The sequence below is a fragment of the Sus scrofa genome, chromosome 6 (assembly GCF_054392235.1).
Source record: "Sus scrofa isolate SSC_HxYL_T2T_F1_AM1 chromosome 6, Sscrofa_HxYL_maternal_Yorkshire_Landrace_v2.0, whole genome shotgun sequence".
NCBI classification, from domain to species: domain Eukaryota; kingdom Metazoa; phylum Chordata; class Mammalia; order Artiodactyla; family Suidae; genus Sus; species Sus scrofa.
Genome location: NC_139388.1, coordinates 173265662 through 173292600, shown reverse-complemented (window position 1 = coordinate 173292600; position 26939 = coordinate 173265662). Strand labels below are relative to the sequence as shown.

General features: G+C 50.5%; 1 protein-coding gene across 9 annotated transcripts in view; it reads left to right on the top strand.

Annotated features, from left to right (window-relative positions):
* Window positions 1–21301, top strand: part of RIMKLA (ribosomal modification protein rimK like family member A) — a 40907-nt gene extending 19606 nt beyond the window's left edge. For 3 of the 9 annotated variants that reach the window (XM_021096924.2, XM_084965486.1, XM_084965488.1), the window contains 3 exons: window positions 624–710; window positions 7301–7504; window positions 10198–13729. In XM_021096924.2, the coding sequence (XP_020952583.1) occupies window positions 624–710; window positions 7301–7504; window positions 10198–10691 (785 nt within the window). In that variant the 3' untranslated portion in view covers window positions 10692–13729. Of the gene's footprint in view, window positions 1–623; window positions 755–7300; window positions 7505–10197; window positions 13730–14306; window positions 14508–15128; window positions 15376–19040 lie in introns of those variants that run through there. The other 6 variants (XR_002345249.2, XR_014808572.1, XR_014808571.1 and 3 more) reach the window with 5 other exon arrangements.
* The last annotated feature ends 5638 nt before the right edge of the window (window positions 21302–26939 follow it).

The following is a 26939-nucleotide window of genomic DNA, read 5'->3' as shown; positions in this document are numbered from 1 at the left end:
CTGGTTGGCATTCGGTTCCTTGCAGCGGTAGGACTGAGGTGCCCGCTTTCCTGCTGGGTGTCTGTTGCGCCTGTCACGTGGCCTTCTCTCCGCCATGGTGCTTGGGTCCACAAGGCCCTCGGGGGTTTCTCTGATGCTTCACCTTCTTTTATGGGCTCACCTGATGAGGCCAGGCCCACCAAGAATCATCTCGCTTTTGAGTAACTCCCGATCAACTGATTATTAACATAATTGCAGGAATGCTATTCCAGCATAGTCACTGGTCCCTCCTGCACTTGGGAGAGAGGGTTATGCAGGGCAAGTATGCCATGGGTAGGAATCTTGGAGGCCTTCTTAGAATTCTGAGTTAAGTGGCTGGTAACTGCAGCCATGGTACGTGAAAAATCACTGCCCCGCCTGTGGGACCGTCTTGACAATTACATGAACTAGAACCTGTAAAGCCTAAACGTTGCTCTCCTTCTCTCTCTCCTCCTGCCTCTTCTATGACAGGTGCACAATGCATGTCTGTCGCATTGAAACGGGTTCACACTGCCTTCCTCAGAGAGACGCGAGCCCTCCTAAGAAACCCCACGGAGCCCTGGACCATCAGCCTTCCCTCCACTGATTTTCGCTTTTCTTGGCAGGTGGGCATGAAGACTTCTCAAAAATGATCGATGAAGCCGAGCCGCTGGGCTACCCCGTGGTGGTGAAGAGCACGCGTGGACACCGGGGTCAGTGCGGCTCTGCCGCGTCCCGTCGGGGCGTGGATACCGGGGTCAGTGCGGCTCTGCCGCGTCCCGTCGGGGCCGCCGCTCTGCCTGGACGGGCCCTGCCCCACGCGGCGAGAGCGCGGCGGGGAGAGGTGGAGCGCCCCCTTGCGGAGCTGCGGTGTCGACCTTGCCTCTGTCCCTTCCCGGCTGTCCCCACCCACCGGCCTTGCTTTGTCCAGACCCGTCTCAGCCCATCCCTGGACTCTGGCAGCCGCCCGCTGACTCACTTCTGGCTGGTTTCCCTACCTCTGCTGCCAGTGCGCCCTCTAGTCCTTCAGGGGGAGTCATGTCTCAAACAGACCTCTTCTCATCCCCCTTGCTGAACTTGGGTTGCCCGTTAGACACAGTTGCCAGGCCTCACTGTGGCCGGAAGGCCCTGGGCAGACAGCCCCCACCTGCCTCGGCAGCCCGCTCTGGCCGCGTGAAGCCGCCGTGATCCAGTCCGGATTAGACCATGGGCTTTGTTCTCTTTACGCCTCTGCTCCCTTCCCTCTGCTGGAAACGCCGTCTTCCTCTGGCGTCTAGTGAGCTTCTGCTCGTGCTTCAGGCCAGCTCCACGTGTCATTCCTTCCCCCGCCGCATCCTTGCCTCCTTCCCCCTCTTCCAGACAAAATCAATCGCTTCTCCCGTTGTGTTTCCATAGCACTTTGTCCACGTGCCTCTAGCAGAGTACTGCGCTCGGGGATGGTTATAGATGTGTGTGCTTTTTCTGGTTTGACCATGAGTGGCTCAGGGAGCAGGAACCAAGTCCTAGCCCTCTGTCTCCAAGACCTGCTACAGTGCTCAGTTGCAGAGATTATGCAGCAGAAGGCGGTCCCTGGCCCTGCAGGATGTGCGTGGGCACCCCCTGATGGTACCCGGATAGCGTCCTTAGCTGCTTAGGGCATCTGGAGGGAGAGGAGGTACCCGAAAGGACGTGGAAGGAGCAATTCCTATGATACGGGGACTGTGCCGCGGACGTGAACCTGACACGCTGCCCTCAACCTCCAATGTGTAGCGTAGAGATACTGCATTGCAGGGTGACGGCCACTGTGGCAGGCAGGTCCCAGCACCTGTTGGAGCCAAACGGCAGGAGGGGCCCACTCTGCCTGAGGCAGGGAAGCTTCAGTGGAAGAAAAGGATACCTAAGTTCGAGTGTGGGATTCGAGCTGAGGAAATGGATGAGCAAACACACAGGCAGGCTTGAGTGCGCAAAGCCGCTTCGGGAGGGAGAGGGGATCCTGTTGAGAAGCAAGAGAAGTGAGTCTGGCTGGCAGGGTGTGGCTCTGGAGGCTGTGCGGACACGCCGTAGCGCAGAAAGGCAGAGTGTCCCACGGAATCTCTTCTCGTGGTAGACCTCACTGAAAATCAAATTCAACTTAGTATTTATTGAGGGCCTGCAAGGCGCCAGGCACTCTGCGAAGGCTCTGGGGATGCGCAAAGGAACAGAACAAAACTCCTGCCCTCCGGGAGCTCACATTATAGAAGGGTAAGATGGGTGATTCACAGAAATTAAGTGGAATACATGCTACTTTTAGATGTCTTGGAAATTGAGATATGGTGCACAAAACACGAGGGATGGTACCTGAGGTGACACAATGCGGAGGATTCCAGTGTATTCGCTCCTCTGCGTCTCCGTCGCCACTCATCCATACGGCGTCTCCCTCATCCCAGAAGAAACCCTTCAGTCTCCGAGGTCAGCCCTGGCGGCCCCGCCCCTGGTCCCCGGCAACGGCTCCTCTCCGGTCCGTCTCTCTGGATTTGCCTCTTTCCCGTGTTTCCGACGGATGGACTCACACGATCCGCGGCCGTTGGTGTCCGGCCTCTCCGACTTTGCGTGGCGTGGGCGAGGATCCCCCATGTCGTCGCGTGGACCAGGACTGTACCCCTTTTCCTGACTTAATATTCTGTTGTGTGGCTAGTCCACACTTGGTCTACCTGCTCGTCAGTCGGTGGCCCTTTGGGTGGTTTTCTTGGTGGCGAGATCATGAATAATGCTGCCCTGAGCAGCCGTGGACGCGTTTCGTGTGAACATCTGCTTTCACGTCTCTTAAGTATACGCCTAGGAGTGGCGTTGCTGGGTCGTATGGTGACTCGAGGTGTAGCTCTAGGGAAACTGCCAGGTTGTTTTCCACAGGAGTTCTGCCATTTTCCACCCTGCCAGCCGTGCGGGAGAGGCCCAGCTTCTCCCCATACGAGAGAAAACTTTCAGGGAGTTCCCGTCATGGTGCAGCGGAAACAAATCCAACAAGGAACCGTGAGGTTGCGGGTTCGATCCCTGGCCTCGCTCAGTGGGTTCAGGATTCGGTGTGGCCTTGAGCTGTGGTGTAGGTCGCAGATGCAGCTCGGATCCTGCGTTGATGTGGCTGTGGTGTAGGCCGGCTGCTATGGCTCTGATTAGACCCCTAGCCTGGGAACGTCCAGGTGTGGCTCTGAAAAAGCAAAAAAAAAAAAAAAAAAAGAAAAAGAAAAACTTTTTTGTGTGGTATATTAATCTGCCTCAACAAATTATACACACGATCACTGTACCTCCAGAAAAACAAGCTACAAGCCAATATGCATGTCTTCCAAGCATTAATAGTGTATAGGCCCACTTTACATATTTTAAAATATTTATTTATTTTTATTTTTTGGCTGCGCCCAAAGCATGTGGAAGTTCCCAGGCCAGGGACTGAACCCACACCCCAGTAAGGTTCTGAGCTGCAGCAGTGACACCACCAGATCCTTAACCCGCTGAGCTACCAGGGGACTCCTATTTTTAAATTTTTTAAACCTTTTTTTGAAATTGAATGTCATGTTGTATTAGTCTCAGGCGTACAACATAATGAGTCAATATTTGCATACATTGCAAAACGCTCACCGTGAGTCTAGTGAACATTGGTCGCCGTACACAGTGACAGGATTTTTTCCTTTATCACGAGAACTTTTAAGATTTGCTCTTCCAACAACTTTTACGTACGTAATTTGTTTTTATCATCGCCATCCTAGTGGGTGTAATGTGGAATCTTACTATGGCTTTGACTCGTACGTCCCTAATGACTCATGGTGTGAAACACTTTCGTATTATTGGCCATTTGTATTTCTTCTTTGAAGAAATGACTGCTCAGATCCTTTGCCCATTTCTCAGTTGGTATATTAGTCTTTTCGTTGATTTTTTTAGAGCTCTTTTTTCTTTTGTTTCTTGGTTTTTTTTTTTTTTTTTTTTGCTTTTTAGGGCCACACCCACAGCATATGAAAGTTTCCAGGCCAGGGGTCACATCAAGAGCTACAGCTCCGTCCGACACCATAGCCATGGCAACGCCACATCCACACTGCATCTGTGACCTACACCACGGCGCACAGCAACGCTGGATCCTTAACCCACAGAGCGAGGCCAGGGATCGAACCCACATCCTCATGGATCCTAGTCAGGCTCACTTCCCCTGAGCCACAGTGGGAGCTCCAGGGTTCGTTCTATGTTGTGGCTACTTAGACCCTTATCAGGTATGTAATTTGAGTGTGATTTTTTTTTCCCACTCCGTAGGTCATTTTTTCACTTTTTTTTTTTTTTTTTGGTCTTTTTGCTATTTCTTTTTGGGCCGCTCCCGCGGCATATGGAGGTTCCCAGGCTAGGGGTCGAATCGGAGCTGTAGCCACCGGACTACGCCAGGGCCACAGCAACGCGGGATCCGAGCCGCGTCTGCAACCTACACCACAGCTCACGGCAACGCCGGATCGTTAACCCACTGAGCAGGGGCAGGGACCGAACCCGCAACCTCATGGTTCCTAGTCGGATTCGTTAACCACCGAGCCACGACGGGAACTCCTTTTTCACTTTTTTGATATCCTTTCATGCACAAAAAGTTTTGATTTTGATGAAACTCAGTTTATTCTTTTCCTTTGATTGCTTGTGCTTTTGATGTCCTTTTGTGCTTGCCTACCCCAAGGTCACACAGATTTGCACCTGTGTTTCCCTTCAAGAGGTTTACAGTTTTAGCCCTTACATTTGGGTCTCTGGTCCATTCGGAATTAATTTTTGCATATAGCGTGACGAAGGAGTCTGACTCCGTTCTTTTGCCTGTGGATATCCAGTTTTTTCCCAGAATTTTTTGTGAAGAGACTGTTCGTTCCCCATTGAATGCTCTTGGAGCTCTTGTTAAAAACCAGTTGACCATCTGACCATAAAATGAAGGTTTATGCTGGGCTCTCAGTTCTATTCCATTGCTCCTTATGTCTGTCCTTAGGCCAAGCCCCACCTGTCTTGTTCCTGTAACTTGGTAGTATGTTTTGAAATTGGGAGCTCATCCACTTTGTCCTCCTATTTCAAGATTGTGTTGGCTATTTGGGGGTCCCTTGCCTCTCCGTATGAATTTTAGGATCAGCTGATAGATTTCTGCAAAAAAGGAAGTTGGAATTTTGGTGGAGAATGCATTGACTCTGTAGATCAATTTAAGGAGTGTTGCCGTTTTAACAATGCTAAATCTTCTACTTTCTGAACATGGCAGGCCTTCCATTTATGTCAGTCTTTAATTTCTTGCAAAAATGTTCTGTAGTTTTCAGTGTACGAGCCTTGAACCTCGTTGGTTGAATTTATTCCTAAATTTTAAAAATTGTTTTTGATACTTTTATAGATGGGCCTGTATTCTTAATTTCATTTTCACGTTAGTCGTTGCTAGTATAGCACACAGCATCTTAGGGAAAATGGATAGGGAGTAAACAAAATTAGGGCAGTTGCGAGGCTCTGGTGGGTGGAAATAAGTCTCAAGAAGGCAGCGGACTCGGCAAGCTCTGTCCTTGAGAAAGTTCAGTAAAACAAAAATAACTCTCCTTGTCCTAATGGCTTCACAGGACTAGTATGAAATGCAAAAGAAATAATTTTTCAAAAGTATTTGGCACGCAGTAGATGGTCAGCGGATCTTCGTGCCCTCCCCACTATTTTCCCCTCCTTCCTTTAAAACTATAGCTCCTGTCGTGGCTCAGTGGTTAACGAATCTGACTAGGAACCATGAGGTTGTGGGTTCGATCCCTGGCCTCACTCAGTGGGTTAAGCATCCGGCGTTGCTGTGAGCTGTGGTGTAGGTCACAGACACGGCTCGGATCCTTTCATTGCTGTGGCTCTGGTGTAGGCCAGTGGCTACAGCTCCGATTGGACGCCTCGCCTGGGAACCTCCATATGCCACGGGTGCGGCCCTAGGAAAAACAAATTTAAAAAACTGTAGCTCCTTTATTAGGTGCCAGCCAAGCCCCAAATTAGAACCTCTGTGCCAGGAACCAAGCCCTATTTATTTTGAGTCCCTGTCGTTAGCCCCATCTCTGCTAAACATCCTTCCTAATGTCCAGAGAACCCCCCGTGCCTATAATTGAATCCAGCTGTCTGCTGCCAGATCTCCTGGTGCCAAATGTGCAGTGACGGAGACACGTTTTGAGGTTACTTTTGGGTGTTACATGCCACTAGGGGCTGATGCCCATCTGTCTTTTTCTTAAGACTTCGGCGAGCTTCCATTCCTTGTAAGGTGGCGACACCAATCTCAGGAAAACCATCTCTCTGTTCCTGCTTGCTCACAAGAAGGCTCAGGGCATGCGATGCTCATGTCAGATTTGCAGAGCAAACCTCTCAGGGACCCCGCTCAGATCTGTTAGCGCAGGTGCAAATGGAAAGGCAGGTGTCAGATAATTGCGAAGGCCTCAAGATTCAAGAAGAAAACAAAGCATTTGGAGTCAGGAAGAAATGCTTTGCCCAGAGATCAAAGGAAACAGGGATCCTTCCTTTCGAACCACGGGGTGTGGCCCCGTACGAAGTTCCTTACGGTTATAGCCGGAAGATGGACGTCTGGCGGGGGCTCCCTCTTTGAACTCCTGTTGTCTTTCGCACAGGCCTCTCCTAAGGCCGTGCCGTGCCGTGTTGTTATCTTTTGTGGGTCTCTCTCCACTGGAAATTCCCCTAACGCGTGGTCAGTTTATTAGGTTCTATGAACGTGGATCGACGCTAGCTTTGTGCGTCGAGCCCAGTGTGAGGTTCGGGGGATAAAGAAAGAGCGAGACACGGGCTCTGCCAAGTCAGCATCCTGGCGTGTTTGGAGATGCTCGATGCTTCTGGAACCGCCTTGACTAGACCCTTAGGATTTCATTTTGGCCTCTTCTCTGTGTTTCTGGAATGCATTTTGATTTCATTTTGAAAAAATAGTTGTGAAGGGAGCGGGGCATGAGTAAAACCAAGAGAAAAGAAGGCTCGGTGGCCATTTGATAAGAAGCGAGAGTCTGGGAGTTACCACCGCGGCGCTGTGGGTTAAGCAGCGCGCTGCGGTGGCTGGGGCTGCCGTGGAGGCGCAGCGGGTTAAAGGACCCGACGTTGCCGCAGATGCAGCGTAGGCTGTAGCCGCGGCTTGGATTGAATCCCCGGCCCAGGGAACTTCCACAGGCCACGGATGCTGCCATAAAAAAGAAACAAAGCACGAGTCCAGTCCGAGAAGTGGAGGGGCCCGCGTGCGGCAGGTTGGGAAGGGACGGATGACCAGGCCGGGCGGTGGGACGGCAGGGACGGCGTTCGAAGCTCCTGCAACCGCCTCTCTCGCGCTTTGTCTTTCTTCTTAAAGGAAAAGCCGTTTTTCTCGCGAGAGACAAGCACCACCTCTCAGACGTCTGCCACCTGGTCCGCCACGACGTGCCCTACCTGTTCCAGAAGTACGTGAAGGAGTCCCACGGGAAGGACATCCGCGTGGTGGTGGTCGGCGGCCAGGTGATCGGCTCGATGCTGCGCTGCTCCACGGACGGCCGGATGCAGAGCAACTGCTCGCTCGGTGAGGCTGCGGGCTCAGCGGGGGCTCCGGGCCAGGGAGGCCCCCGGGCCTCCTCCTTAGGGCGTCCGCACCCCTTTAGGCAGTGTGTGTCCATCCCGCCCGCCTGGTCAGGCCCTCTGCGAGGTGCCAGGGTCACAGGGAGGAGTTAGCGATGATAAGCCGTCCAGGAGCGGGACAGGAGGGTGTCAGGGCCGTGACGGAGGTTGGGCCAGGGTGTCAGGACATTGGGGTTTGAACCCTAGCTGTAGGTGTCAGGACTTGGCAGTCAGGTGTCACCAGAGGGGTGACGTGAGAATCAGTGAGAAAAGCTTGACATCTGGCGAGAAGACGGGTTGCAGGCAGGAGAGGGAGGCAGGGAGTCGAATTTGGAAGCCGTTCCAAGAGCTCAGGTTGGGAGTAATGAGGGGCTAAAGGCGACAGACGGTACCCCCTTTTCACATTATAATTGGAAATTGTTTTTCTTGTATGTTTGAAGTTTTTGGAAAGCTGCACTTCATGTTTGGGTCAAATGCGTAAGCCCACCCCATTAGCCTATTGATAAAGTTAGTTTTTTCTTTTTTGTTGTTGCTGTTGGCCATGCTCACAGCATGCAGAAAACTCCCTGGCCAGGGGTCAACCTGAGCCACAGCAGGGACGACACCGGATCCTTAACCATCTGGCCGCCAGGGAACTCGAAAGCTTGTGTTCTGTTGTGAATGGAGATGGTCCCGGGGCCGTAAATTCTTGTCTTCGCCACAGGACGCTCTGGTCACGTCGTCCGTGGAATCCGTAGGTTGATGACGTGAACAGAATGCCCATGGCTGTTATTTCCGGAGTTGCCTGACCATGTGCCAGGTCTCGTGTCTAGTGAGAGGCTGAAGCACCAGTCTGGCCCTTCTTCCTGAGCGTGGTTGAGCGGTTTCCCCAAGTGAACTCTGTGACAGGTGCCGACAGGGTAGCCTGGAGGAGAGTCCTTGCCCTCGGGCAGCTTATGATCCAGTAACGAGATCAGTGTAAGATACTGTGATGAAAGTACCGTGGTAGGAGTTCCCACGGTGGCGCAGCAGAATCGGCAGCATCTCGGGAGCCCTGCTACGCGGTTTTGATACCTGGCCTGGGGAAGAGTGGGTTAAGGATCTGGCGTTGCTGCAGCTGCCGCTTAGGTGTGCCCACAGCTTAGATCTAGAAGCGGTGCATGGATCAGGTGGACACGGCCCTAAGAACCCAAGATATCATCTCATTTAATGTTCCCGTTAGTCCCGTGTCTTGCCCCAGCATGGACCGAACCTTACGTATTCGCATTGTGTCCTTTTCCGCCACTCGCACATCCGTTCTCAACTGGGAGCTGCACGGTTTTGTGGCCTGTCCATGTTGCGTTTCGTGGTGAGCTGGTTTCAGGCTGCTCAGTGGTCTTTTCCTTCTACCGTGTAACCGGTGCGGGAGGGCAGCGTCAAGGTTAACCTGTGCGCTGCTGGGCCTGAGGATACAAGCGGTCGGCCTGCAAGAGACCAAAGGGAGAAGCATTAACATGAGGTTTTGGCTTTTCGACAAGTCAGGGCCTCCCTCTGTCCTTGGTGTGGGATTTTTTTTTTTTTTTCTCATTAGCCTCTCTCTTCCTAGAAAATAAGTTAATTTTGTTTTGCCTAACTTTTACTTATTCACTTTTTTGTCTTTTTTGGACGGCCGCACCTGCAGCAGCATATGGAGGTTCCCGGGCGAGGGATCGAATTGGAGCTGTAGCTGCCGGCCTACACCACAGCCCCAGCAACATGGGATCTGAGCCATGTCTGTGACCTACAGCACAGCTTGTGGCAACGCCAGATCCTCAACCCCCTGAGCAAGGCCAGGGATCGAACCCGTGTCCTCATGGATACGAGTGGGGTTCGTTCACCGCTGCACCACAACAGGAACGCCTTTGTCTCACTTTTAAAAGGAGTACATTCTCAATGTAGAAAATTTAGAAAATGCAGCAAAGTCAATGGAAAAAGGTATTGGAGTTCCCTGGTGGCCTAGTGGTCAAGGATCCCAGCATCGTCACTGTTGTGGCTCAGGGCACTGCTGCAGTATGGGTTTTATCCCTGGCCTGAGAACTTCCACATGCCGGGTGTGTGGCAAAAGAAAAGCAAAAAGGTACTTGTCATTAATCCCACCGAGAGACAACCAGTGTTGGCATTCTGGGGTTGTCGTTTCTGACAGTGGTTTTATTTGGGGTTTTTTTTGTTTGTTTGAATAGTTGCGGTCGTACGACACAGCCTTGGTCCTTGTAAGTATTTTCTCATGAGCTCCCAGCCTCTCTGTCAACCTTATTAGTAAAATGGTTGTGACGTGTGCTGCTTTCGCCCACTGTGAGCTCTTTAGTTTCTAATTTCTCATTTATTCATCAGCAAGTAGCAAGTGCCAGTGTTTGCCAGTATTTTGCTTTTCCAGTAGTTTCAGTGATGCTGCCACCCACATCTTTGTGCCTCAGGCTTTTCCCCCCACGGGGTTCGGTTATTTCCTTTGTGGTGGGACGGCTGGGTCCGTCTCTTTAAGACTAAAGGAGACACAGTCATGCTCGTTTCCTAAAGGGCGTCCCGCTGCCCACGCAGACCCTCTGTGAGGGTGAGGATGCCCGTCTCGCCGCCCCTCCCCGCCATCCCGTCTCTGCCTGGCAGGGTCCTTTGACCTGCCTGTGCGTGTCTGAGTCCCCGTGACACCCTGTGCTCTCCCTGCAGGTGGCGTGGGCGTCATGTGCCCGCTGACGGAACAAGGCAAGCAGCTGGCCATCCAGGTGTCCAACATCCTGGGCATGGACTTCTGCGGCATCGACCTTCTCATCATGGACGACGGCTCCTTCGTGGTGTGCGAGGCCAACGCCAACGTGGGCTTCCTCGCCTTCGACCAGGCGTGCAACTTGGACGTGGGCAGCATCATCGCGGACTACACCATGACCTTGCTGCCCAGCAGGCCCACCGGGCACATGGCCGTCCTCCCCGGGCTGTCCGGTCCCAGGGAGCAGAAGGAGCCCGACGGCTGCGGGTCCGCGCAGGGCATCGGCGCCGAGAGCGGCTACGCCGTCAACAGCGGGTCGACGTCCAGCGAGAGCGAGCCCGAACTGGGGGAGAGCCGGGCCTCCGCCGCCGGCTCGGCAGGCGCCCCGGCCCCCGTGCTGCCGGAGCCCGGCTACAACATGAACACCAGGATTGCTGCAGAGTTGAAACTGAAGTGAATTCCTGCTTTTTGGCAGATTGAAACCAAATCCGCCTGCTTCCCTAGTAGTTTTGAGCGAATAAAATCTGGACTAAAGTGATTTCATTTGCACAGAAACTAGAAATCCCATCTGGGCACTCAGCAGTCTTTCTAACAATGATTTAAGCACATGGCCTAGCTTTGTGGTTTTTATAAACACGCATATAAAAGCCCTCACCGAGAACTACGTCCCGACTGATGCACTTGAGACCAGTGTCTGCCGCGAGCCCTCGGATGTGCTGGCTGCTTTAGGCCGCGGACTCTGCGCTGTGCTTCTCGCTTTTAGCCGTAGAGCCCGTGAACTCGCAACAGCTCCTGGAAATGCAGAAAAGCAGCCCCCGGACAGAAGCACGTGCAGAAGCGGTGGAACCTGACCACAGTTGTGTGCTCTCCATTAGGTGTGTGTGTGTGTGTGGTGTGTGTGTGTGAAGAGCGAGAAAGAGGCTCAGAGAATACACAGTCCAGACATCGTTAGAGGATTAGCCTCTGCTCCCCGTTGCCCACCGTCTTGAGCATAGTTCTCTGACGCTAAGGATATGGTGTTTGAGGGAGCTTCCTTCTTAGCATGTTCAGTGAAGCGCTTTGTAGAAAGCGAGCCCGAAGGCCCTTTGGCTTCCCTGGTTGGCACACAGCCTGCCCTAAAACTGGGGCTTTCTACAAACTGCTTTGCCACTCCAGATGCACCGACCCTGCCTCTGTGCACGCAGCCCCAGCAGCCGCTTTGCACCTTTGCTGCCTTTGGCCTCCGCTGGAAGTGCCCTTCACCGAGCTCTGGCCGCACACGTTCTGTCTTAGGCACGTTCCAGAACAGCGTGGGCTTCTTTTCCGTGGACTCTATTCACATCAGAAGCCGGCGGGTTTTTTCACCCAGAAAGCTCCTGGAGGATCGGCGTTTGCCCGTCTGCTCTCCTGAACCCGTGCGTGCTTAGCTGTAGGAGCGCGTCGGGCGAGTTGGTGGCGTTGGCCTGTCGGGGCCATGGAGCCATTGGAAACACTCCAGTCCCCTTGACACTAGTCTTACCCGGGTGCCAGAGACCTGTCCTGACCCACTTTTCCACACCGGGGAGACTCAGGTATCAGGAATGACTCCTTGGTGGGGGACCCGGGGTGGGGGGGAGGGACAGTGTAGACATGACACCAAGTGCTTTTCACTCTAGCTCTTCCAGCAGTAGAGCCTTCCCTTGGGAGAAATCCCGGAGACGGAGTTCCATTTCTGCCCGTGCGACGCGTGAGAGAAACGAGCAAGGCTCCCTTTTTAGCCAAATACGCTGGAGCACGTGCACTCAGAGCCATCACGAACTCACTGACTTCCTTGGGAGACCTTGCTCTTGAGCTGGGGTGTCGCGTGTGCCAGGAGCACCTAGAAGGTCTCTTTGGCATTGTCTTGGGAGCCATGCCAAAACAGAGGCCTCACCACCGTAGAGTCAGGCCTTGTTTCTTACACCACCCTCCCCAGAGGTCATCCTGGGTCATCCATCACCCATTTTATCAGACGTTCCTTCTAATGTTCTTTGACTGTTAAAAAAAAAAAAAAAAGATCATCCCTCAACAAATAAATCTACCCTTAAAGGGCAAAGAACAACATTAACGAAGCTTAAAGCGGATGGTTTCCAAGGAGGGTTCTAGAAAGTTCTGAGTAAGGTCAGCTTCCCTGGACTCAGCGAACGTCCGCCCAAGGTGACTAGTGTGAAGGCATGGACCCCCGGCTGGGTGTACAAATTCCTGCACTTACTCTCCTGTCCGTGTCAAATGTGTGAAAAGTCAAACTCTTCCATGTTTTCACAACACACTTAAATAGAAATTGGCTTTGGAAATACTGTGGGAAACCTCAGACCTCACCAAGTAGCAGTCGTGCAATTGAAAACTGGCGCCGTGTCATGGAGCTGTCACACGACTCAGTCGTAGTTTAAATGCAGTCAACATAGGTGCATGCCACTTAACTGTAACTCCGGTCACGTGTCTGTGCAGTTGAAAAATGAACGTCTCTTACCTTTTATGTAGGTTAAGACATGTACCTTATCTTTACCACTCAGGGTGGGTTTTGAAGGATGGTTCTAGGTCTGGTCTTGTTGGAATTGTCCAGATGCTTTCTATGTGAACCTCTGAACCAAGGGATGACCTTCTGGAAGCTGCATCCATGCCTTCCCACAGTTTAGTGTAAGCCCAGTCTCCTCGCTTTTCTCTAAGTAAATGCTGGCGGGCCCCATCCTGAGCAGAGCAGCCAGAGGGGGCTTCCAGATTTGTCAAAGGGGGCCCATTGTCCAGCCATCAGTGACAGCCGTGGTCACTGGCATCGTTGCTTGGGACGTAGCCCTGACTAGAAGCAGAGAAAGCTGGGTCACAGCTGGACCTAGCCTCCCTCCAGGGTTTCCCATGTTGGCTCAGGGCCCTGGGAGGCGCAGCCAGGTGGCTGGACCGCCCTTGTCACAGCTGCCCGCAAGGCCTACTGGAAGGAATGTGGGGCACAGAGCCCAATCCTGGTTCTGGTTCTCCCCTTAACCAGCTGATGAACCTTATACCATCAAGTTGACTCTGTGCCTTGATTTTTCCATTCTTCTGGTAGGGGAGAGGCCTATTCTATTTGCCCCTTGGAGGGTGCTTTGAGGTGAGTTAATTAATGGAACTGCGTTACGTGGAGGTGGTAGATAACTCCCACATCTGATTTTTAACAGCTTCCTATCACCCCCTCCGGGGGGTGGGGGTTAGTTAAAGGAAGAAGCCACCAATTCTTGGCATGAGCACACTAAACCGTGGTAGGGGGCCTGAAAAAGGATGCAGCTTCTCCAAGGCCTTATGACCTGAAAGGGGTAAGGCGTTTAGTGTATTCAGCCTTCTGGATGTATCGCATATAACCTGAAACTCTTGGCTCTCGTATATCCGCAGTCTTCCTTCTGTAACATAAACTGCAGTGTCTGTATCCGGTCTTCCCATTTATCTGGTAGTAGCATCTTGAAACTGGTCAAAACTTGAATGCCAATAGCTCAGTCACTCAGAATATATATGATTCTGCACTTGGGAGGAATGCCTTCCTGCTGTTTGTCTGATTGCTAAGGGTACGGGGTTCCCAGAAGCTGGATTCGGGGTTTTAGGCCTTGAGGATCTGACCCACAATGTAAGGAGATCATAAGCCATGAGTGTCACAGGCAGACTCCCTGCTTCCGGCTCAGAGGGGATTCTGTGACCCCGGGGGTGGGGCGAGAGGGCAAGAGGAGGAAGGTCTGGCATGGCTTTATGACGTTTCAGTGGGAGGAAATTGGATCATCGGGAACGCTAGCGGGAAGGAGGAAGAAATGGCTCTTCTGTGGGTTGTTGGAATGAAAGAATCATGAATTCTTTGAAACTATCCCTTTTTTTTTTTTTTTTTTTAGCTTTTTAGGACCACACCCACAGCATATGGAAGTTCCTAGGCTATGGGTTGAATCAGAGCTACAGCTGCCAGGCTACGCCACAGCCACAGCCACGCGGGATCCGAGCCGCGTCTTCCACCCACACCACAGCTCACGGCAACGCCAGGTCCTTAACCCGCTGAGCGAGGCCAGGGATCGAACCCACAACCTCATCGTTCTTAGTTGTGTTTGTTTCCTCTGTGCCACAGCAGGAACAATGAAACCATTCTGTATAAGGAAAATGAGATGCAGGGATTCCCGTCCGCCTCCGTGGAGTAGGAGAGCCGCGCTCCATCCTTCTTTAAGTCCTGACGAAGGCTGGTCTTAAGAAGGCGCTGAATGTAATCAGAGGAAGCCGGACGCAGCTATAGCTTCCAGGGTCCGCTGATGACAGAGGACCCTCCTGGGAGGTAATGTCCAGGATGCCACGTGCAGGCCATCGTAGAGCCATGCCAGAGGGCTAGTCTCGTAGAGCCATGCCGGAGGGCGAGTCCAAAGGCAGTGACACAGCTTCTGTCTCCCGTCCTCCATGCCGATGCTTTGGGAGCAGCTCTGACAGCAGCCCTCTTGTCGCTGTCCCTGGAGTTAGAGTTCCTAGATCTGCTGCTGTGGCCTCACAGGAGATGGGGCGCCATCGATGGCAGCCTCGGAGACTCCAGATCAGATGGTGGCTTAAAATGTTGGACCTGGAAGGCCACCATCTCAGAAGGGTGCTGTTTTAATCCTTTCTTAAGACTGTACTAGGCGCCCTCCCCAGCGTGTGGCTGCCCGCAGCCCCGCCTTCTAAAACTCTCAGGACTGACTGTGAGATGCTCCCGTCCCGCCTTTCATTTCCTTCTCCGGGTGTGGGTCCCCTGCTGACCTGTGACACTGCCCCAGGCCCTGTGCCGGCTTCCCGACCCTGTTTGGTGGCCTCGCCCTGCCATTTCGTGTTCCCCGGGGGCTCCAGGGCAGCCTAGGCACCTGTTGAGCCGGACTTGAGGCCCCAGCAAAAGCAGCACGTTGGAAGCAGTCCAGTCCCTGTTTTACAGCTGGGAATCCGAATCCCGGAGGCCAAGGTCACTGAGAGAGTCAGCAGCAAGGCTGAGACCCTGGCAGTCTGATTCCTCACCTGGGTGGCATGCGGTCACAGGTGGCTCTGTTGTCCCATGGCACCGAATACTTGCTACCCTCCTGGATCTACCCTGTGCCCACCCCTCTTCAGCTGACCCATTACTCTGGATCAGAGTGGCGTTGAGGTGCCAGCTGGGAAGGATTTAGCTCTTGGATGGCTTTTAGGTAAGAGCTCTGAAAGCATATACGCGATTTCCATGGTGCGAGCTGACTCACAGCCTGGGCCTTCTGCAGACCAGCCAAGACCATGAGGTCCCACTTACAGCATCAGGGATGGGACGTGAGGGGAAGGCCCCTGCCAAGCTGGCTGACGGCTTCCTTGGCCCCACTTTGGTTCATGTCCCCTCACTGCAGAATGTCTGGGATTTGTGGAGGCTTTTGTGGGCCTCCATGCAGGCCAAGGGCTCGAAGGTCTCACACTTCTCCCAGCACCCCTGAGCAGGACTCCTGATTGATGCCATGTTAGTTGCCATCAGCCACGAAGTCGGTTTCCTCCCACTGGCAGTTCCGCAGCGCCTCCTCCTTGCAGCCGGCCGCTAGGGGCGGACTCTTACCTGCCCAAGCCCATGGTCAGCTGAGGACTCCCTGCCCCCTTGAGGTCCAGGGAAGTCTGATGGCTGTGACTTTTGTATCTCTGCGAGTTTCCTCACTCTCTCTCTCTCTCTCTCTTTTTTTTTTTTTTGGCCATGCCCACAGCATGCAGAAGCACCAGGCCAGGGATTGCACCCGAGCCACAGCAGTGACAATGCCGAATCCTAAACCGCCAGGCTACCTGGGAACCCCTGGATCTCTGTGATTTCTGAGGGCCTTATATCCTAGCTTATATCACTGCAGACTCCAGACTCCTGCAACCTCATTTTAAGCAACGATGGCGTCTCTTCCCTGCACTGCCTCAGCCGAGGGGTGCTCAGTCCCCCCCCCCACAACCACTTCCACACACACCCAAATTCAATGAGTCCGGACGGGCATGCGTGCCTGTGTGTGTTTTGGTGATCTGGCAGGACGTGGGAGACGTTGCAGCAGTGCAGATGTGGCGCCCCCATTCCTGAGATGTTCTCTTGATGCCCCGCAGAGGACCGCGCTTACCTGCCACCCCTTGGGAGAATCCGCTTCCGTTCTCACCGAGAGCAGTATGGCCACGCCTTTTCTTCATTCGATTTCCGCCCACACCCCTGCCTGACTGTGTCCTGCGGACGGCTTATTAAAGGGATCTCCTCCACTAGAGGAACGCGCATGCCATCCTTCAGAGCGATAGATTTCCCATGCCCACGACACTCGCCAGGCGTGACAACACTGTGGTCCCCACTAGCTGTCAGGGTCACCACGCTTGGTGGAAGGCAACGTGCACGGATGCACGGTGGTGCCGGTTTGAGTCAGCCCCGGGGCAAAACCTGACTTGCTAACACACCGCTTCGGTGACCTTGGGGCAAGTCATTTCATCCTGCTAAACCTTTACGCATCACCTAGAAATGTGAAAAATAAACACAATCGTGGCTGTGACACTCTTGGCCACAGGTCTGGCTTTCAGCAGGTTCCTTTCCGCTTGCGTCCTCCACTGTCAGCAGCCACAAACCGCTCCGTGTTCCAAGGGATGAAAGCTGGCAGACAGCAGCTTTACAGCTGGGAGACGAGATGCAGGGGAGGGAGGGGAGGGGCTGTGGCTGCTCAAGCAAGCTGTGGTTTAGGCTTAATGACAGAAGGTCCCTTCCATCCCCGAGATTCTGTGATGCTGAGGAGTAAGATAGAGGGGGGCGTAGCTGGCTGAGAAAAATCCTGGAGGAAAGGCCGCTTCAGACAACAGGGAGGCTGGGGGAGCGAAGGAGCAGCTTGACCTTGGATGATTTAGCACCTGGTTTCTTTGGCTCTTCCCGTGTGATAGTTGCTGGCTTTGCATCCAATGGAAGGAGGAGGTGCCAGGGATTTGAATCCAATCTGTCCGAGGGTGAGGGGAGTGCAGAGGCTGTGCAGGGAACGCTGACAGCCCTTCAGCACCATCTGGACTTGGCAGGGACGAGAGTCCTGAGAACAGATGGAACTGGCCAATAGAGCAGCTAAAATTCTGCTGTCTGGGCCTGTCCCTAGAGGGACTCCCACTTGGAAGGAGTCTAAATTTAGAATCTCCTATTTAGAAGGAACGCTGCTCTACCCCAAGGGGAGAGCTGGAGCTCTTAGTCTGCAGAGATCGTCATGAAGGCCGGGGCCGGCAAGCGGCTGGTTTGTTTAGGTTCTCAGGGTACCGGTTATGTACTGCCTCTGGTGTAGACCAGCCCATGAGAGCAGATTGTTAAATGTTCAGGAATTTTGTGAGTTGGTTGTTAAACGCAGCCATCTATAAAATTTCATGGAGTTCCCATTGCGGCTCAGCGGGTTAAGGATCCACCGTAATGCCTGTGAGGATGCAGGTTCCATCCCTGGCTTTGCTCAGTGCGTTAAGGATCTGGCTTTGCGGCAGGCTGCAGTGTAGATCACAGATGCGGCTCAGATCCAGGGTGACCGTGGCTGTGGCGTCGGCCTGCAGCTGCAGCTCCAATTTGACCCCTCACCTGGGAACGTCCATGTGCTGCAGGTGCGGCCATAAAAAAAAGGAAAAAAATTACATTGTATAAACCCACCGTTAAATAAAGTATATTAAAAACATAGGCAATATCTATTCCAAACTCATCACTTCCGCATTGATTACCACGTTTTAGTCTTGTCTGTGCTCTCGAGGCCACTGGTATCTGCTGCATTTGTGCCGTTGAAATGCCCTATAACGATGAGCAACTGAGCATCTGTTTCCAACTCCACTGGTTCCGTGGCGTCACACAGATAATTTGAAATCAGCCATGGTGAGAGTATCGACCCCACAGAGACGGTTGAATGTTATGTATCAAGTTCTCCCCCCCGGAGAGCTGCCTGTTAAACATTCATCAGCACACCGCTGCCACTGGGTGACCCAGAAAGAAACGGATACACCTGAGCCTTGAAATATATGCGTTCCAGGGAGGTAGCATGTGGGATGGATTTCTCAGAAGCCAGTGTCCTCCTGTAATGTGTAGAAATGACTTGGAAACCCCCGGAAAACACAGCTTCTCTGTGTTGTCTTCCTCTGTTTTCCACATGTGAGCTATCTGCTTGATCTGCCCCTAAACTTGGAGCGTGATTTTTGAGGCCCTGTCTCACTGTGGGCTGTACCTCGGCTACGGTTCCCTGCCCCGAGGAAAGTGAATTGTCGGTTTTCCAGCCTAATTGGCAAACTGAAAATATGCTGTAAAAAATATATCGTAACCAGGCTCCCAAAGAGCTCCCTGCCAAGTGGTTTGAACGGTGGCGCAGCGGAATCAAATCCGACTCGTATCCAAGAGGGCTCGGGTTGGGTCCCTGGTCTCACTCGGTGAGTTGGGGATCCGGCGTTGCCAGGACCTGTGGTGTAGGTCACGGACACAGCTTGGATCCCTTGTTGCTGTGGCTGTGATACAGGCCAGTGGCTACAGCTCTGATTCGACCCCAAGCCTGGGAACTTCCATAGGCCGCGGGTACAGCCCTAAAGAGACCAAAAAAACAAAAGTTAGCTTCTCCTGCAGAGAAGAAATTTTCTAAAGGATTGTTTTGCTGGTTTTACTTTTTATTACAATTACGACCAAGGAACAGCATGCTTCGTTTGCCTTTGCCCCCCATACTCTGTCTCTTTTGGTTTTGTTTTTTTTTTTTCCAGTAAGAATCACATGCTGAATCTACATTTTATTATTTTCATATCATAAAATGAGGAAAAGTCTTCACAGAAACTTGCATCCTATTCACTTGCACAACAGCTGCCTTCTGAAAAACCGTAATTTTCCTTTCAAACGCAGGGTGCTGTCGGAATTGCCATACTGCCTACTCTCACCTGTCAAGAGGATGCAGTTGGAATGAGCTTGTCGTGGCTCTGCTCGGCGGCGCGCTCTCCTGGACTCGCTTTAGAACGAAGATTCAAACAGCAAGTGAAAGCCATTAGGAGTGGCCCAGCGGAGCAGGCGGGGGCCCAGGGGCCTGAGGAATCTGGGGGCCCCCCCCCGCCCCCCGCAGAGCCATTCGCAGTTGTTTGCCTGACCTCTCCAATGGCCTCCTGGGAGAAATAGTGGGAAGAGTTCTGGAACTCACTCCGGGTCTGCACCAGGCCTGAGGCCCTTGAACGACAGCGGCTCCTCAGCTGTGAGGGGCTCGGAGGTAAGGAGTCAGGGGGACAGGGCGCTGCTCGTGTTGTCCTTCCACCCAAACCCTGGGGATTGTGGCCTGGTTTGCTTTTTTTTATATGAAATTCTTCAAACTACACCAGCGTAGAGAGGATGTGGTTTAGGAAGTTCCGCAGATTTTAAATCCCAACATTGTCTATTTTGGCTGCATCCACCTCCTCCTTTTCCTTAAGCATTTTAAAACAAATCCCAGACATCATATCTTTTCTCCTCTGCATACTCCAGCAGGCGTCTCCGTGCTTTGGTCAGTTTATTTATCCATTTATTTTTTCGGCCAAGCCCTCAGCCCGAGGAAGGTCCTGGGCCAGGGTCAAACACAGCAGGGACAACACTGGATCCTTAACCCACTACACCACCTGGGAACTCCAGGCACCTTGTTTCTAAAAGAGATTTCCTGAGGAGTTCTCGTCGTGGCTCAGCGGTAATGAACCTGACGCGTATCCATGAGGATGCGGGTTCAATCCCTGGCCTCGTTCGGTGAGTTAAAGGATCTGGTGTTGCTGTGGCTGTGGCCTGGGAACTTCCATATGCCACTGGTGCAGCCATAAAAAAAAAACCAAAAAAGAGAGAGAGAGAGATTTCCTGGAGTTTGGGTTGTAGCTCAGCAGTAAGGAACCCAACTAGTATCCATGAAGGTGGGGGTTCGACCCCTGGCCTCCCTCAGTGGGTTAAGGGTCCAGAGTTGCCGTGAGCTGTGGTGTAGGCCGAAGATGCAGCTCGGATCCCGAGTTGCTGTGGCTGTGGTGGAGGCCAGTGCTGCAACTCCAATTCTACCCCTAGCCTGGGAAATTCCATGTGCTGTGGATGTGGCCCTAAAAAGAAAAAAGAGAGAGAGAGATGTCCTTACGCCTTTATCATGTCTAACAGAGTTGACCGTCCTTCCTTGCTACCATCTGATTCTCTTGGTCCATGTAAACTTCTCCCCGTTGTCTCAAAAGAACTGAATTGACTCTCACAGACCCGCGTGTTTGGCGGGGCCAGAGGTCTTAAGAAAGGGCAGTGACTGCTTCCCCACCTCCTGACTCTGGGCCTGGCAGAAGCCGTGCGGAGGAGCTGGGGTAGAGAGCTCTTTAGGCTGGCTGCAGACACCTCTCCAGTTGTTGGATGCTGGGATTTCCTCTGCCCAAGGAATAAGCCAATGAGACTTCCGCTTCTGTGTTGCGACGCTCCAGGGTCGTCCCCTGAGACTCTCCCAGCTTCATGCTGCTGACACCCACCTGGCTGTCATGCTGGTTCCCACTGTACTGCTTTTCCTGCAGCTGTGTCTTTCCCTGCAGGAATTTCCTCCAGCAGGGAAGAGGCATCCCCCAAGGATTACTGCTCTTCCACTGGCCTCAGATCAACCCACGCACAGCGAATCACAGCTCTCCAGGGCTCCCAAAAGGCCTTGGCTTCTTCATGTGTTACAAAATCGGGGCCGGATTTCTCATAAGTCAGAGAAGACTTGAGAGGCAGCACATTGTGTCACATCCGAAGGCCTAACGAGAGAGCAGCTGAAGGCACTGTTCACTCCTATTCCAGGACCTCCTGACCTCACAAGGCCACTTGCTCAACTGGAAAAAAAAAAAAATACACTGCAGGAGTCATTTTTAGCTGCTCTATTTCTCATCCCCCACGTCCAGTTTTGTTTCCTGGGGTAAAACTTGACTTTCAAACTCTGAATGGTCTTTATTCCTTGAAAATGTTTCTTCTGTGTTCATTAAAATGGTCTACATGTCCCATCCTTAGATGGGTTTGCAAGCAAGGGCCAGCATTTACAGCAGAATTTTGGTTCCACATCCTGATCTCAATAGTAACCCTGCATATACGCTTTTAAACTCTGCTGCTGTTAAAATGACAAAAATAATAAATAAATAAATAAACAAACCAAACAAATAAAATTAGGAGTTTCCGTTGTGGTGCAGTGGAAACAAATCCAACTAGTAACCATAAGGTTGCGGGTTCTTTCCCTGGCCTCGCTCAGAGGGTTAAGGATCGGGCATTGTCATGAGCTGTGGTGTAGGTTGAAGACATGGCTCAGATCCTGCATTGCTGTGACTGCGGCATAGGCTGGCAGCTGTAGCTCTGATTCGACCCCTCGCCTGGGACCCTCCATGTGCCACAGCTGCAGCCCTAAAAAGACAAGAGACAGAAAATTTTAAAAATGAAAAAAATAAAACCTGCTGCTGTTGGAGTTCCCATTGTGGCTCAGAGGAACCAAACCTGACCATAATCCACAAGGATGCGGGTTTAATCCCTGGTCTTGCTCAGTGGGATAAGGATCTGACATTGCTGTGAGCTGTGGTATAGGTCACAGACAAGGCTCTGATCCTGCATGGCTGTGGCTGTGGCTGTGGCTGTGGCTGTGGCTGTGGCCGGCAGCTGCAGCTCCAACTCGACCCCTAGCCTGGGAACTTCCATATGTCGCAGGTGCCGCCCTAAAATGCAAAAAATAAATAAATTTTTTAAAAACGCACAAACAATCCAAAAATTCATATGGAACCACAAAAGACCCAAAATTGCCAAAGCAATCCTGAGGAATGAAAACCAAGCAGGAGGTATAACTCTCCCAGACTTCAGGCAACACCACAAAGCCACAGTCATCAAGACAGTGTGGTACTGGTACCAAAACAGACATACAGACCAGCGGAACAGAATAGAGAACCCAGAAAAAAGCCCAGACACCTGCGGTCAATTAGTCTTCAACAAAGGAGGCAAGAATATAAAATGGGAAAAAGACAGTCTTTTTAGCAAGTGTTGCTGGGTAAACTGGACAGCTGCATGTAAATCAGTGACATTGGAATACACCCTCACACCATGCACAAAAATAAACTCAAAATGGCTTAAATACTTAAATTTAAGACAAGACACTATTAAACTCCTAGAAGAGAACACAGGCAAAACATTCTCTGACATCAGCCTTACAAATGTTTTCTCAGGTCAGTCTCCCAAAGCAACAGAAATAAAAGCAAAAATAAACTAATGGGACCTAATCAAACTGACAAGCTTTTGCATAACAAAAGAAACCATTAAAAAAAAAAGACAACTTACAGAATAGGAGAAAATAGTTTCAAACGATGCAACAGACAAGGGCTTAATCTCTAAAATATACAAACAGGAGTTCCCGTCGTGGTGCAGTGGTTAACGAATCCGACTAGGAACCATGAGGTTGTGGGTTCGGTCCCTGGCTTTGCTCAGTGGGTTAACGATCCGGCGTTGCCGTGAGCTGTGGTGTAGGTTGCAGACGCGGCTCGGATCCCACGTTGCTGTGGCTCTGGTGTAGGCCGGGGGCTACAGCTCCGATTAGACCCCTAGCCTGGGAACCTCCATATGCTGAGGGAGCGGCCTAAGAAATAGCAAAAAAATAAAATAAATAAAATAAAATATACAAACAACTTATACAGCTCAACAGCAAAAATCCAACAATCCAATTGAAAAATAGTAAAAAGACCTGAATAGACATTTCTCCAAACAAGATATACAGATGGCCAACAGGCACATGAAAAAATGCTCAACATCACTGATTATTAGAGAAATGCAAGTCAAAACTACTATGAGGTACCACCTCACACCAGTCAGAATAGCCATCAGCAATACATCCACAAAAAACAAATATGCTGGAGGGGGTGTGGAGAAAAGGGAACCCTCCTGCACTGTTGGTGGGAATGTAAGCTGGTACAACCACTATGGAGAACAGTATGGAGGTTTCTCAGAAAACTATACATAGAACTACCATATGACCCAGCACTCCCACTCTTGGGTATGTATCCGGACAAAACTTTCCTTGAAAAAACGCACATGCACCCGTATGTTCATTGCAGCACTATTCACAATAGCCAAGACATGGAAACAACCCAAATGTCCAATGATAGATGATTGGATTAGGAAGAGGTGGTATATATATACACAATGGAATACTACTCAGCCATAAAAAAGAACAAAATAATGCCCTTTGCAGCAACATGGAACTAGAGACTCTCATACTAAGTGAAGTAAGTCGGAAAGAGAAAGACAAATACCATGTGATATCCTTACATCTGGAATCTAATATAGATTAGATTCCACAGAAAAGAAAACCATGGACTTGGAGAACAGACTTGTGGTTACTGAGGAGGAGGGGGAGGGAGTGGGATGGACCTGGAATTTGGGGTTAATAGATGCAAACTATTGCCTTTGGAACCGGTAAGCAATGACGTCCTGCTGGATAGCACCGGGAACCATATCTAGTCACTTATGACGGAGCATGATAATGTGAGAAAAAAGAATGTATACATGTATGTGTCACTGGGTCACCTTGCTGTGCAGTAGAAAACTGACGGAACACTGTAAACCAGCTATGATGGAAAAAATAAAAATCATTTTAAAAGCTAAAACATTTAGCTGTTTAAGTATTTATGAACTATTGAAACAATGTGAGTGTGCATGCATATATATTAAATAAAATATTTATCTCCAACTCATCACCATCAATCTTGGTGAATATCAAGAAAGACATACTTTTTCTAGCCAACAAATGATGACATGGTTTGTTATTCAAGTAATTATCTTTTTTTTTTTTTAGGGCCACACCCATGGCATATGGAGGTTCCCAGGCTAGCGATCGAATTGGAGCTGTAACTGCTGGCCTACACCACAGCCACAGCAATGCCAGATCTGAGCTGCATCTGGGACCTACACCACAGCTCACGGCAATGCAGATCCTTAACCCACTGAGCAAGGTCAGGGATTGAACCTGCAACCTCAGGGTTCCTAGTCAGATTTGTTTCTGCTGTGCCCAGACGGGAACTGCTAATTATTGTTTTTGAAGCCTCTGCTTTGCTGGATGTTTGTTTTGTGTGTTCGATTATTCCCGAGAGATACTATGCTTCGTAGACCCGTGTGGATACAGACCCCTCACTTGCCTGATATTTACTTATACAGTAGGGTCTACTGGTGGTGGAGAGCACTTCGATTCTAATCTCGGTCGTCTGAGGACCTGTGGCCCAGCACAGGTCCAAGCCGGGCCAGGATGAAATATTATACAGTGGGTGTGCAGAGCAGCTGCTCAAAGTGAATTTTGCTAAATAAAGTTTCATAACCAACATGACACAATTTGTAACAGTACACGTGTTCTTGCCAGTCAAAAAAATTCGCCAGGCCATTCAGAGATGATCCTTCATCTCCACACCTGCCAATTGTGCTGAAGATGCTTGGGAAAGTTTGCCTGGGAGAAAGGTAAGAGACGCTCCTGTCTCCCCAGAACTCCTGGTTCTCTTGAACCTGCACATGCCTTTGCTGGGGGGGCCACAACTAAATCACATTTTGCAGAGCGCTTCGGAGCTGCGACCGTGGCCTGTAGCACGGTAGCGTGTATGAAGGGAAAACACGGGTTCGTGGCAGAGTCAGAAACATGAGAGCCAAATAAAATATTTTCAGAGTAGCGACAGCAAGAACATCTGAGGATTTGTCAGCACACACACCCCCCCCCCCCCAACGTAGGAAACTACTAAAGGATTTATCAGTCATGTGAGCCCAGACAGAAGGTGTGAAAAGCAAGAAGGATGATGGAGACTTTATAAAGTAGTAATAACACTAACAATGTGATTTGTGGGTTTACGATCAACGGTAGTAAAATACATAAGCCGGGGGAAGAAAATGGAGTTAAAAGGGTTTAAACACCTTGATTGTCCGGGATGAGGGGAAACTCCCTGAACAACTTTAGACTCTGATGAGTTAGAAATGAGTCTTTGGATTTCTGGGGAAATCACTCAAAGACTAGAAGCAGAGACTATCACTTGCAAACCAGCAGACAAGAGGGCAGGAAATGTAATAAAAACACACAATCAACCTAAACAGAAAGAGAAAGGAGAGCAGAACGTGAGGTACACCTAGAAGGTGTAAAAAGAAAAAGAAAATCACAGATTTAAACCCACACAATTTAGCATATCAATAAAATGTAAATAGACTGACTGAGTCTTTAAAAAATGACAGATATAAAAATAGCTAATTATACTATTTTTATAAGCGATACCTCGAAAACCTAAGGATATAGAATGTTTGAAAGTGAAAGTTTGCAAGAAGAAATCCTACGGATTTAGTCGGGGTTTCGTTGGGAAAACAGACGCCTCTGCGTATTTTGAGTAAAATGACTTACTTCATGCAGGGAATTAGAATAGGACACTTTCTTTGGGTGATCAGGGAGCCAAGGTCAGCAAGCTGCTTTCCCAGAAAGCAGCTCATCTTTCTCTTCCGGCTTCCAGATCCCGCGCACTTGCCCCTCATTGGCTGAATTTAACCCAGCATCATAAGAGGAAAGAGACGGTGGGAACTGTATTCCGAGCATCCTCTTTGAAGCAGAGGTAAGTGATAACAGCTCACTGACAACAAGTAATCCAGCCCCGAAGGAAAGAGCCACAGCGACATTCATATCAGACCAAAATGTCAGCGTCTAAGGTCAAAAACCTCACTGGAGGTAAAGAGAATCACTTCATAATATAAAAAATAAAGACTCAATTCAGCAGGAAAACAGAATATTTGAATTTGTATGTGCATAATAGCTAAGGCTCAAAATATGTAAAGCAAAAACTGACAGAACTACAAGGAAAAACAGATTTGTCTGTAATTACACTGGATGGATTTTGTATTACCGCTCTCAGAAATACATTAAAAATTCGGCAAGGAGATGCAGAGTTCGAAAATATGACAAAATTTGACTTAATGGACATATATCCGGCACTGGGCCCAATAGCTCCCTTCTTTCCTGACACACAGAGAGCATTTACAAATACATACGAACCATATCCTGGGTCATAAAGCAAATCCCAACCAATTTCTTAAAGTCCAAATTGTAGACAGCATATTTTATTATTCTATATATTTATTTATTTTGTCTTTTCAGGGCCACACCTGCAGCATATGGAAGTTCCCAGGCTAGGGGTCCAATTGGAGCTGTAGCTGCCAGCCTACACCCCAGCCACAGCAACACGGCATCCGAGTCATATATTCCACCTACACCACAGTTCACGGCAACACTGGATCCTTAACCCACTGAGCAAGGCCAGGGATCAAACCTGCATCCTCGTGGATACTAGTCAGATTCGTTACCACTGAGCCACTATGGAAACTCCCTATATTTTGTGATCTCAAAAAAATTAAGCTAGAAAACTATGAAGAGGTGATAAAAGGTGCCATCTTTCGGAAATGAAAGGTCATACTTCTAAATGACTCGTGACTTTTAAAAAATTAAGAAATATTTAGAGCAAATGATAATAAAAATGCATTTCATAGTTTGTGGGATCCATGAAAGCAGTATTTAGAGGAAAATTTATAGTCTAAATGCAAGTGTTAGAAAAGCAGAAAGACTGAAAATTAAATTACTGGAGTGGGAGGGGGGCCTGGCTCCGGGGCTTCCTGCCGTCGTGGAGAAGCAGCTTTTACCCAGACCTGAGGGGCAGGGTGGCCGCCTGAGGGAATTAGCTTAAGGAAGGGAAGCTAAAGCTCTCGGAAGGGGCCTTGATTTGCATACCCTCCCCCTGGGGCAGATCTACCCAAGGAGCTGAG